Genomic DNA, 13,189 nt, shown 5'->3' with positions numbered 1-13,189 from the left:
AATGGGAGCATCACCCACACAACACAAAGCACCGGAGCATTTTTCTTTTGCACAGAGTAATCAGCAGCAATGTATAAAAAAAATTACTTCAGTGCTGAAGGGGTTCTGTTTCTTCAGTGAATAGTCATTGTGAGAATGTTGTCTCCAAAGTTTGCTTTGCTTTACATAAATCTTGGTTTCCATGGGGCTATTGGAACATGTATTAGGAACACACTTTGCTTGAATGCTTTCCCTTTATATGTGAATCTTAATGCTCCTATTGCATTGATGGTACAATAAAAGAGCTCTCTTGTCACTGATTTAATTTGGTAAATTACAGATGGTTAAATGCTGAGACTGTCTGCCTTGCTGGATAAAAAGAGTTTGCATCAGGTTTCAAAAATGTTATACCTTATCAAATTAAATAGTTTGGCACTTCAAACACTTTGGGTTTCTGAAGTTAGTTCTTGATTCACTACAATGTTATTTTAATATTAAACCTATGTAAAAGCTTTGACTTCCAATGAACTAACTATGTGCTTCAGTGTATGTTTGAAAATCATTTGCTGAATCAAGGCTTATCTGAATCTAAATGTGTAAAAATAATTCAAGTTCAAGTAGATCAGCTTTTAAGCTTTCATTAGTAATGTTATTTTAAGCTTCTCTTATCAGATTGCTTACATATGGTACGCATTTGTTGTCCTTGTTGCAAAGAATGTGTTGAATTCCTTTTCTGCAAGAATCCATTCAGAAAAGTTTCTGAATAGTTGTGGTAGCAGCTATTACTCTGTAAATAGCTTTTTGAGGATGCTAGATGGTCCAGGGCACATCCCAGCAAAAGTGTCTCCTGTTTAGGTAAACATATCCCACTAAGCATCCGCATTTCCCATATGTGTTTGGAATGTTTCAAGTGTAAAAAGAGATTAGTAACGTTAGAGCAGTTTTGGTTGCAATTTCTAATGCCACTGCCTTTCTTGGATAATTCTTGGCAAATGAACAACTAAACCAGTGAATACGAAGCAGTTGGTTGTTGCCTGCTCTTACAGAAATTGCACACATGTACAGAAATCCCCGCTATTTTCAGTAGTATGGTTTCCTCATTGAATCTGCTTGTTAAACAATGCTTATTGTGAAATAGTAAACACGTCAACTGGGTTTATGCTAAACCACTACAAAAAATATCATAGTTTAATGACAGACATTGAAGTATTCCTGTGGTGGGAATGCACAAATACTTATCATCAGATAACTGAAATAAAATGATTTGGAAATGGTGATTAAAAGATGATAATACAGCATATTGCTGAATTTCATTCAGTTCATTTGTTCATGGCAAACTACATTTACTTTTAGCCTTGTATTCCACATAAGTATTTTCTAGTATGGCTCATTTCTGAAATGGCATTTGCAAATAAATTCACCAGCTGGGTGTCAACTGATACAGCTTGAGCATTTGTAAACACTTGGGCACCCAGCTGTGGCAGTCATGCAAGTGAATTGTGTTCAGATCTGCATGGGTGATCTCAAGATCTGGCTCTTATTCTTATCTAAATGTTCAGCAAGTAGCACGTGTAGAGAAACATCTTTACGGCTGGTAGCAGATAGGCTTTTGTGTTGTTTTCAAACTACAGGGAGTCATATCATAAATGCACATCTCTTTCTGAAGGATGGACTTGTCCTGACAGTCTTTTTGCATCATCCTCAATGCTGAAAATATGAAAAAGCTCCATCCTAGTGAGAACATAAATGCTTAAGATGTTGTATTGCTCTGGGCAGCATATCAATGTTTATTGCAGGAACTGTGAATGTGGCTTGTAGGAGAAAGAACTGTAGCAACTGTAATTGATTTCCCATGTGTGTACTTTTAATTCCGCCTCTGTTTTAACTGAACACCCTCATGTCTATAGAACAAATTTTGATAATCAGTCTCACTGGCATGGCATGCATGGAATTATTCTTCCACAACTTGATCTGCACATCTGTAAATCACATGTAGCTGACTGTTATGCCAGGAATTCAAAAAGTAGGTTTGGTTTGTTTTTTTCTATTTATCCCCAAAGTAGAGGGTATAATAAGCGCAAATGCTAAGCAGTATTTCACTCAAAACTTACTGACAGAAATGTGGTTTCACTTGCCCTTGTGGGTTTAGTGAACAGAATGAATGTTTTACCTCAACTATATTTTTTGTTTGTGTGTGCTACCTCTATGGTCTTGTATGCATCGTTTTGTTTCCGTCATATGCTTAAATATTAACGGGGTGATACTTGGAGTATGATTAGAGTCCCCTCTGTCAAGTCAAAAACATATGTGAAGAAGAGGGTATTTCCCTTTTGTTATGCTCCTTGTGGCTGAGGGCCAGCACTTTCTTGTGAACTGTAGCAGTTCACGTTGATTGCTTTGCTGTGACTCCACTGTATTCCCAGTTGCAGAGGGGATACCCCGGCTTAGCTGGTGAAGTTTTGGGAGCTACTGTGATTAATACTAAGAAAGTACCAGAAGGAAAGTGCCGTTCTGACAATTCTGTCAACTATCATTCTATGCTGCTTTGATCCTTTAAAAGCAGCTCTGCATTTTAATTTCAGGTGGTTTGACGGAGTTTATTAATAGAAGACTCTTTCTGGTTAAAATGGTGCAGTAACAACTCCCTTTTGAAGCTTAATCAGTGGCTGAGGAGACTGGGAGCCAACACTGGTTCAGGTAGTTTTCTCACGTTAGACACCACTGGGTCTTGCCCTCCTTTTCCTCCACCAGCCTGATGAGCAAGCAGTCTCTGCCCTACTTGACTTCTTCAAACACCAAGCAGCCACATCCCAACTCTAGCGAAGACTTAAATGAGATACAGGTTAGTGGATGCTCAGGAGATTTTTTTGTTACTGCATTTTGTGGACAGAACAAGCTGGGTTAGTCCACAGAAGACTGGAATGAGTTAGCATAGCGGTTTCTTCCAATATCAAGCCCTTTCTACAGAGAGAAAGGGGACTGTGTCCACTGGGAACAGGACTAGAGATACTGGTGCTAAATGATACTGAGGAATGTCAAGGTTAGACACCAAGAAAGATGCTAATGGTAACAGTATGTGCAGGATTTAGATTGCCTGGGTATGCTGTGGATTTTTTGTCATTGGAGGCTTTTAAGGTGTCTTTTCCCCAGACATCTGTTGCGAATGACTTAGGGAAAGTTGAACCTGCCTAAAGCAGAGGTGACTCCTCGAGGTCATCCAAACTTGCACTTTTACCATTTTCTATATATGAAGTAGTAAAGATTTTTATGGTACTTTTATGCTGTTTTGGAGCAGCAGCAGATGTCTGAAAAGAGACAGGCTGTTCAGTGGTACAGGTATGAGTACAAAGATGGCTTAGTAAGGTGAAAAGTTATACCAGGCTTATTTTAACACATAGATAAGAGCAGAATTTGGCCTGGGAAAGGTGGTTTTGCTTTGAACTCCACTCTCATGCAGTATAGAGGACAGCAGACTTCAGTCTGGCGCTTTACTTCATCTAAGTCAGAAATGAAAAGCAAAAATAATGGTAACATTGCCAGAGGAGAAAGGAAAGAAAACACACGTACTCAAGTATTGTGTATTTAGGTACTAGTCCTTTAGGAGTCTCCTCTCCTGCACCTTACTAAGCAAACTTTATTAAATATTTCTTTCCACTTACTTCAAAAGAATCATTTCTTCTTTTACGGGAGAAGAATAAGCTGAAGAGATGTTTGTGTTTCGTGCTAATCTTTCCCAATGTAAGAGAAAGCTCTGTGTAGTTGTATACTTGTTCTGGGTGAAAATGGATAGCTCAGGAATATAAATTTTAAAATGCAGTCTGACTTTCTAGTCTTTTGTAGTATTTGATCTGCTGAATAGATCACAATTGCAGGAAATACTCCTAAAACCTTTATATAGTTTAAAAAATATATATAAGAACTTCAAAAAATTGTTTCAGGTGTTTCTCAGAGGAAGTGCTGATTTCTTCCTTGAAAGAAGCATGTTTTAAAGTTCCCCAGCTAAGTAGTGTTGTAATAGGTTGGAATTGAAGGAATGCTTTAAAGAGATCAGTCAAGATCACAAGATACTTGCGTTCTAGTTTTATTTAATACATGCAAATCTCAGGTATCATCCTTGGAGTTTGTTCTTGGTGATAGGTTCATACAGATTGGAGAATCCTCCATTGCTGCAGGGGGACAGATGGGTTTAGCTAATCGCATGTTGCTCCTGACACATGTAGGGCCAGGCTGTTCTTCAAGACTTCTAGTTCAGGTGATTCCTTTGTGATTATATGAACCTAGTTCAGTTGTGCTTTCCTAACAGGTTCCTTCATCTTTCCTCTCTGTTTTAGGATGTGATCACTCCTGCTGTTGATCTTTGGGATCTCCCAACATCCCTAGCAAAGTGCATTGTGTAGGCTGAATTCTGTATTCAGGAGAAGGCACCCTTGGGCTGGATTAGACCAGCAGATTGATTACTCTAAAATATACCTTGCTCAGGAGAATATCAAGTGAGGAACGGGTGTGACATCTCTCTGATACGAAGTTTACTTACCATAGAATCATTACCACTGTTTTTCAATTAGCAGCTACGGAAATTTTTCTAAAGCTCCAGCTTTTTCTTTCCCTACCTGTGGAGTTATCAATGTCACTGTAGATTTTGGAAGCTGAAAAGCATGAAGCTGACTGTGTTCTGGGTGCATTTACATGTGTTACTGCTGGCACCTTGACTCAGCCCCTAGGCAGCCTGTTCTTTTCAGTCACCTGTAATTAATGCAGATGTCCATCATTTTAGAACTTGTATGACCTGCTGGTCTGACCTGGGCAATGGGAAGGTTCTTCATATAAATCACAGCCATTTATCAGCAAATAACCTATCAGCAGCTCTAATTAGGTACTTTACCAGCCTGGTTAATGCAAAAAAATTAATCTGAGTTTGAGGAAAGTTGATTGCTCACAGAAATGTTCCTGTTATACTCTGAACTGAGTTGAGTCTCATCTTTACAGGTAATACTAAGCAGAGAATTTTAAAGGAAGAGAACAAAAATATCACACAATCTGTGTTGTATTTAAATATGGTTTTTTAGGCTTTTACAGCACTTCATAAATTGTTGTAAGCAGCAAGTCTTTCCAGCTATTTATAGACACCAAGATGGACCTATAACCACAAATATGTAGACAGTCTTCACATTTTTTGTCTTTTCATAGGCCCCAGGCTTTATCTGCTTCACTTTTATTATTGCCAACTGACTGGCATAAAAATATGAACCAAAATGCAGCCTGCAGCACTTGGAGGCACTGTGTTGGCCTTTCATTGAAATTGTGCTATCATGCTGATACTTATTTGTTTAATTAAATGTTTCTTCTTCACTTCCACTGTCCATTTAAAGAGAATGAGGGCTCTAGTCCCATTTTATTATTGGTATTCTAAATGAGTTGTGCACTGGAACAGCTAGTTTCCTTCACGCATAATGATTTCTCATCATTTCATTCACTTAGGTGTTCAGTTTAGTGACAATTAAAACAGTTCACTTCTTTCTAGCTAGTGAATAGATATGTCTCCTGTCTGTATCTTTGGAGTAAAACCACTAGACTGATGCTCATGCTTTGTCATTTGCACCTGAGGCTTGGAGCCACTGACTATTGTATTAAGTGAACAAACCTTTAGACCATCCTAAGCTGACCTGGCAGTCAACTCCATGTGTTTTGTACCTTAGGACTAGAAAAGTAAATAAACTGAGGCCTTTTAGCATATCTTTGTTTTGCATATTGTTGAGAGTTTGCTGTTCTGTTCAAGTGATTTGCTCCCACCTGGTAAATTGGACTTTATGGTCAACATACCTGTAAAAAATAAATTACCAAATTAGAAAGACAAGTATTTGTTCACTTAGGTCCAATATCCAGACCCTAAGTATTGTGATACTTGGTGGATAAAAAGAATAGCAATTATTTTCCTTTCAAAGGTGAATTTTGATTCCATTGGCATGGAAAATTGCTATTCAGCTTGTATCAAGAGGTGAATTTAGATAGTATGCATAACAACTGTCCTTGAGGCTATACAACACAAATCCCAAAGTTTTTCTTCAAGCTTGCTGTATAATGACAGTCCCTGAAGAAAGTTCTTTTACAGGGTTTTTACATACCAAAATGAAATGGGTTTAGTCAGGCTAGATATTCGGTTACCAGTTGTAAGGGCTTAAGGCAACCCTGATGAATTATAGGTTTAGGATGCAGTAACAGGCATGAGACCAACAGCTTTAGGGATAATCAGTTTCTCTAAATGATGGTGTGGCAATAAAGGCAGATTAGTAGCACAATTATCTAGACTGTAACAACAACAAATTCAATAATTCACTAGAAGTTGTCTAGACTTAACAAATGAGTTTGCAAAGATGTATATGACCACGCCTCACAGGCAGGCAGGAGGCGGGCATGGCTTCTTCTCCAGATGAGCTACTCAGAACAATTGATGAGCTTGGGAAACATCAAATTCCCTGATGGGATTGTCCTTTCTCCTGTTAAATTGAGAAAGCACTATTTGGGCTTGTTCACCAAGCATTGCATCCCACCTCTCTGCCACTTCTGTTCTTGGTATGCGACAGGGCTTGGAAGTAGAGTCCAAGGCAATACTACCCTTACTGTAATCTGTTAGCACATGGTAATTTTGCAAGGTACTAATGCTATTGGTTGCGTGTCTTTGATTTTATTTTTTATTTCAAGCTCCCCCAGGTACCAGCTGGTATGCACGTACAACTGGACTAAGTTAAAAATGCTTTGCATGAAATATTTTGTTAAGGGTCTCAAGGGACTTTAAAGGTCTTTACAAAAGAGGTGTACCAAAATTATCTTGTGAACCAGCTTTTTTCCTTTTCTAGTTCACTGCTTTTTCCATAGTGCCTCTTATCTTGTTTTGCAGCTAGTCAATAATTACAAAACACTCAATACAGACTGGCAAGTGATGTAGTGCAACCAGTGTTCATTGAGTTTATAATTATTTTGTTGAAATTAACTGTTATTTCTCATGTTACATTTTTATGTGTTAGAGGCATGTGTTAGCTTATTTTTGTGTGTAGAATTCATTGTGGACATAGAGCTTTCTGCTAGATAAAAAAATCCTCCCACAATATCTGCATGAGAAATTGAGGGCACAGGACTCTCTGGAGATGTATAAAATACAAGTCGTACCCAGAGTGATCATGCTCCAAACTGAGATAGAGGTGGGTATTTGGTTTTTCTGAGTGGAATCTTCAGGGTACAAGCAGACATCCTCAACTTGCCATTTTTCTAACACCTTGTTTATTGTGCGAGTTACAGTTTTCCCTTTTTAAAGTGTTTTCCCTGCAATAGAGCTCATTCTCCTCAGTGAAGAACTGACTTAATCGCTGAGAATCTTATGTTTAGCTTTTCAGAACTAATAAAAAGCTTTCCCTCTGGAAATACCCTCCTAAATGGTTTAAGAATAGAGGTGATAGCTTCAAGAGAAAAACATGTCTTTCGTACTAAGAATTGGTCTATTGGGTGTTTTTTCTGTTCCATAACTGAGTTAGGTTATGGAGTTATGATCATGAGAATGTAAAATTGCATTTCTTTTTTTTTAAGGGGGAGATAAATAATGATACAAAGTGTACCTTTAATGGCTCTGTGTTACTGGGGGTGGGTGTTTACCTTTGTGATACTTCAAAGTGACAAGTACACCAGAAGCAGAAAACGCTAGCATTTAAAGTGATGTGGTCACCTATGCTATGCATTTAAATGTAACAAATGTGACCTTGAGTAATATCATTCTTATCTGAACTGCAGTGACATCAACATGAAAGGTGATGTTCGTGTTACTGTTACCAGCTAAACAATGGTGGTATGTCTTTCTCAGGAAAACAGTCCCCTTGATGATTTGATATGGCTTCTGGTTTGCTTCATTAGAAAAAATACTAGTGTTGTGGTTGAAAGCTGCAGAAGAATCTCCATCCTGAATTTGTTGAAGGAATTTGGGAAGATGATAAATTCAGCTTTTTAAAGGCATTGTGTCTCTGTAATGCCAACGGAGAGTCCAGACCCTCTGCAGAGGTTCCTAACAAACAGTGTACGACCTTTGAAGCTCTTTGAAATCCATCTGGCAAATCTTGTTCTTCATTGTAAATAATGGTCGTGGCAGTTTCACTTGCCATCTGTTCTCCTGCTACGGTTCACATTAAACTGCATGCTTTCTTCCTTGTGCAACCTCAAGACTGATTTTGGGTGCAGTTTTTCTTGATGTAGTGATTGTTGGCCAAAGCTGTTCCTTAATGATAGGGGGAAGCAGAAATTAAATTATATCTTAGATCAAACAGGAGAGCAGTAGACTGGAACTGTAGGTCCTTAGAGCAGATACGTTAGATCGAGTGCACAGGAACAGCTTTTAAATTTGCTTTGTACACATTATGTAGCTATTTCAGTCAAAGTTGATAAGGATTGATGTTACTCGGCATAAATACTCCTAAAAATTTGTTTAGAAGTTGGATATTAAATATTGCGCATCAAATAATCTTAGGAGCTTGAGTGTTTTGGTAAGCTGGGGGAGAATTGTAATTAAACCCTGTTTTTCTGATAATTTCGTGCTCGAAAAGTAACCTGTCATATTTAACACCCAAAATTACTAGTTCTTCTGGAAGACACAGGCCTAAGTAAGGATGTTAGGAAGCTTATTCGTTGGTGTCCCTGACTGCATTTTGGAATTTGTCTGTGTTATCTATGCCATAGAGCAAGGCAGAGTGTTAACTGTTAGCAGGCCCATGCATGGAGACAACTTGGCAGAATAGTAGGCATTAACTCCACAAGGATTATGCTGTTTGCATGTAGAGGAAAAAGCATATCTGGCCCCAGTGAGAAGCAATGGCACCAGAAAACTTCCTACTGGACCTTTTACAGTCTGAAGTAAGAGATAGAAGAATTCACATTGTGGAAATGAATTTTGCACATTATGGACTTTGAGGGTGAAAAACATGTACATGCACATTCATCAGTGCCAGGAGAGGTGACCAAACCAAGGAAGAACAGGATTTGTATCTGGCAGATAAAGTCACAATTTGTGAATGGAGAGATGCAGCAGGTGAGGAGCAGAGTATTACGACTAAGGTCACCTGGTTAAACCAAAGAGGGAGCTGATACACAGCAAACTGTGAACAGCAGCAGCATGATAAACACTGTGTGAAGGTAAAGAGGGTTCAGTGCCACCTGTTGTGTGTATTATTTTCTATTTGGTGTTAAACTTGCGGAAGTGAGTTTCAGGTTTAGCTTCTCTTATCTTCAGCCTATCTATATCCTAAATATAATTATCATCACAATCCTATCAATTGTATACTTTGAAGAATTACCTCGTTAGTCTAGTTTGTGACTTACTTAATTTTGTACTTACATCTATGCTACCAACCTGAAGGGTTTTTTAAAGTGAATTTCTTCCTGAGTGTCTGTAATTTTTTTTTAGTGCATTTTTGTCTATATTGTCAACTCATATAAATCAGCATGGTCACAGTAGTTCCACTGAGCTACTCTGCATGTTTTCATACCAGTTTTCTTACAGTTCAGGATGGACTCCAGTGGTCATTGTTCTGGGAAAGTTCATGTTTCTTCTCGGTGAACTTCTGTAGTAACAACTACTATGGGAATTGGCCCGTTTGGAATGGTTTGGGTTTGTTTGGGTTTTTTTAAATAATATCTGTAGTTCTAGGGCAACACTTAAGTAAACTTACTCGGCAAGTTATTCCTTACACTGTTGCATGTCATTAATTCCCAGAAGCATTTATACAGATTTCTTAAAAATAGAAGTGCTTCCGTAATGGTCAGTAATGGAAGAAGGTGTAAAAAGCTGGGTATCGTGCGCTAATACTGCACGCTGTATCGTATGCTAACACTGCACAGAGTAACATGCCGGTTGACATAGTAACGCATATGGAAGTGTGACCCATTAAAGGAAAAAACCTTTTCCCAATACAGCTAGGTTCTAAAACTGAAGCTAAAAACCAGCCTGAGTTATAATAGTTCTCCCTTTTTTGGCTACTTTGAAATTGACTGTAAAAGGGCTAAAACTGTAAAATAAACAATGACTTATGAGACAATTGAAGTGTCTGTAACATTAAAAAATATATAATTGAATTACTAACATTAAAAATACCCAGTTGAATTACTATTTCATTTGTGTGTCTTGATACTACCCAAGTCGTCTGGCCTGCTTTTACAACTCCTTTTGCATACCTGTGACTGTATTCCCCCAGGTAGTCAAACAGAAATGAATGTGATAACCTACTTAAACAGTTTGTATGGGACTGTCTCTTAAGGAGCAAAAAAAACGTTGTGGTTTGGTTCATGACTTGACCAAAGCATTTTATATGGGATTAAAATATTTTCCAAATCTATTCAGCAAGTTGGTGGTGGCACTGTGCTTGTATTCATATTGACTTCTTGGCCTGTCCATGGCAACAGAGAAATGGGATATCAGCACTTCAGCTATTTGGAAAAATGATGGTAGTCATTCCCATGGATACCCCTGTGGAACATGGAGAAGATCTCTCTGGAGCTATTCACAACCCCTAGCAACATCCCGCAACCAAGGGACAGGCCAAGAAGTCAACCACTGGTGGGGAGGAATGACAAGACAAGCAGTTAGTTTATCACTTTTCTTTCCGTGTTTTAAATGTAGAATGAAGAAGGTTTCCTGCAGGAGGGAATGGTGAATAATACCAATGTTGCTGTGGATCCTGAGAATGAGGCCTATGAAATGCCTCCAGAGGTAAATAAGTTGTGGTATTTGCTGTGCATGCATGTAGGAGAAGGGGGATGCACACTTAAGTTATATTTGCCTGGCACAGGCTGATGCTGTGAGCTGCAAGGGCACAACAGAAGCACAGTCACTTTGGTCAAGATCTGGGAATCAGAAAATCCATTGCTTTCTTGATAGTGAGAAAGTTTACCAGAAAAATATTGTGTATGTTTTGAAATACCTGTGGCTGGGTTTCTGAGTAATCTGCAGTAAACTTGTATCTTTTTCTTAAGTTTGATAGGACATCTGGGAAAAACTGCATCTTATCTTCCTAGATTGTTTTAATGGCTTAGCCATTTATCAAAGCATCACACTTTGCAAAGACGATAATTCAGTATTATACTCTTAAATTCATGCAATTATATGAGTAAATTATCTTGTTGCTTTTTTCATGAAGCTGCTATCTAAAACCTTACTACAGTGTTTGGCATGATGCATTGGTAGTTGGAGTGGCAGTTTCACAGCAGTATAGATAATTAGGTTGCAAATCAGAGGTATAAAACGTTTAGGCCATGATCCAGTAAAAGACTTGAAGGCATGCTTCATCGCTAACATTGAATGTCACTGAAATTAGGAGGGCTGATCATGTAACTGTAGTTAAACACATACTTAAATGATCTACTGGCTTATAGGAGTGTCTGCAGCACCTAGTGTGCTGTTCAGCTCAGTTAGTCCTCCCTCTCCAAGGGAATTGCCGTGAGTAGCCTTGTGAGTTCCTGGCAGCATCAGCTGAATGACGTGTTAATCACTGTAAAAGCTTAATTCTCTTTCAAATACCACAACCACAGTATCTGAAACAAAACAATAAAAAATGGAAAGATCCTGATCACATGAAAATCCATAATATTCTGATATTGAATCCACTTGGACTAGAACAAATGGTGAAGGTAGGGTGCATTTATCTGAAGTACTAGTAGCACTGATTTCTGCTCTCCTCATTAGGAAGAGTATCAAGACTATGAACCTGAAGCATGAGAGTCCTTTCCTTCCTTTGTATCTCCTGAAATCTACTACTAAAGACATCCCATCCTGTACAAGTGCTGAGTTCCAATGTGCCCAGTCGTAAAATTTTTTTACAGTTTTTACAGTGTATTTTGAAGTCTTCCATCAGCAATGATTGGAGTATCTGTGACTGCATCCACCTCATTTCAGCATTTCCCTCCTGCTGAAATGAAAGCTGGTTGGCAGGGTTATTGTTGTGCTGTGGATATTGTGGCTTCAAGTTTAAAAGTTAACAAAGAAAATATTAAATAAAACCACCTAAGTGTCTACTGCTTATTTCTAACTCTGTACATGTTTTGTTGATAGGCTGTCAGTAATTTGATATTGTTTATGATACAATTTTTATTTGTTTCCTATGACTATTCTTTCTGTGCAGAGATGACTTATTGTGAGAGCTTTATATATATGTGTATGTATTATACATATTAAAAAGAAGTAATCAAGCATGAACTATGCACCTATAAATATTAGCTGTTGAAATTTTCTTGTTTTGTGATGTGTTTTATTAACCTGTGTCTGTAAATACTGTGACCAACTGAAGCGAATAAAATGTAACCCATTAAAAACGAACTCCTAAAATAGTGTTGATTTACAACACCTTCTTTCCTCTCCAAAAACCCGTGTTAATGTATTCCCGTGAAGGAACGGGAGGAACAAAACCAGCAAGGGGAAGCCCACTCTATACAAAATCAGGGTGAAGAATTGAGAGTACCAGGGCCCTTTGAAGAATTATTATTTCATGGTTGTTAGAGCACTGGGCAATACAGAAGAGTGATGGATTAGTTGCAAACAGTTTGTCTTCTATAAAGATCCATTTAGCAAAAGTACAATCTACTGTCTGTTTTTAGACACTCTAATTTTAGTTATTATATTGCCTGGATATTTTTCCATCCAGGAAAATTTTCTTCCAATCCAGAAGACTTAAATGTGAGATACTTTTACTTCTCTCATGTTTTATTACCTGTTATTTTGAATCAAATGTTGCCTCTAACTGAATGATGCAGTATTTTTTTGTTTATCTAATCCTGAGCAGGATTTTGAACTTTGCATACCTCTAGTCTTCCCAGTGTTCTAGGGCATGGCTCTTAAAACAGGTAAATATCATTGTCTGGTTTTGTAAATGTGGAAACTTTAGCATAACCACATAATGTGTGACACTGGTATTTACAAAAAGAGACCCAAATCCCCAAAGGCTGAACTCTCCAACTTGTTCTTGAAATGAACTCCTTTCTGGCTTTCTGCAGCCTTCCTTGTATTGGCATGCCCAATGTGGAATAGATTTTTCCACGTATGTACCTATCCTAGCTGCATACAGTGGAAGCTGATGGTGTAGCACGGTGAGCCAAAATCACGTGAACGTATTGGAGCTGGTGCTTCCAATTTCTCATGTCACCCCCCATTCCCAACCCCACATTTCTAAGGAATTTCATTTATTTC

At 38.2% G+C, this 13,189-nt stretch overlaps 1 protein-coding gene across 1 annotated transcript in view; it reads left to right on the top strand.

Moving 5' to 3' along the window:
- Nucleotides 1-12,322, top strand: part of SNCA (synuclein alpha) — a 68,804-nt gene extending 56,482 nt beyond the window's left edge. Inside the window, exons 5-6 of the mRNA XM_057418024.1 lie at nt 10,631-10,720; nt 11,693-12,322. Of these exons, the coding sequence (XP_057274007.1) occupies nt 10,631-10,720; nt 11,693-11,725 (123 nt within the window). The 3' untranslated portion in view covers nt 11,726-12,322. The remainder of the gene's footprint in view (nt 1-10,630; nt 10,721-11,692) is intronic.
- The last annotated feature ends 867 nt before the right edge of the window (nt 12,323-13,189 follow it).

Source organism: Pezoporus wallicus, unplaced genomic scaffold (genome assembly GCF_028554395.1).
Source record: "Pezoporus wallicus isolate ANWC-B61680 ecotype Strahan unplaced genomic scaffold, APGP_CSIRO_Pwel_v1 contig_6999, whole genome shotgun sequence".
In the NCBI taxonomy this organism is placed as follows: domain Eukaryota; kingdom Metazoa; phylum Chordata; class Aves; order Psittaciformes; family Psittacidae; genus Pezoporus; species Pezoporus wallicus.
This window is presented reverse-complemented; position numbering and strand designations above follow the sequence as displayed.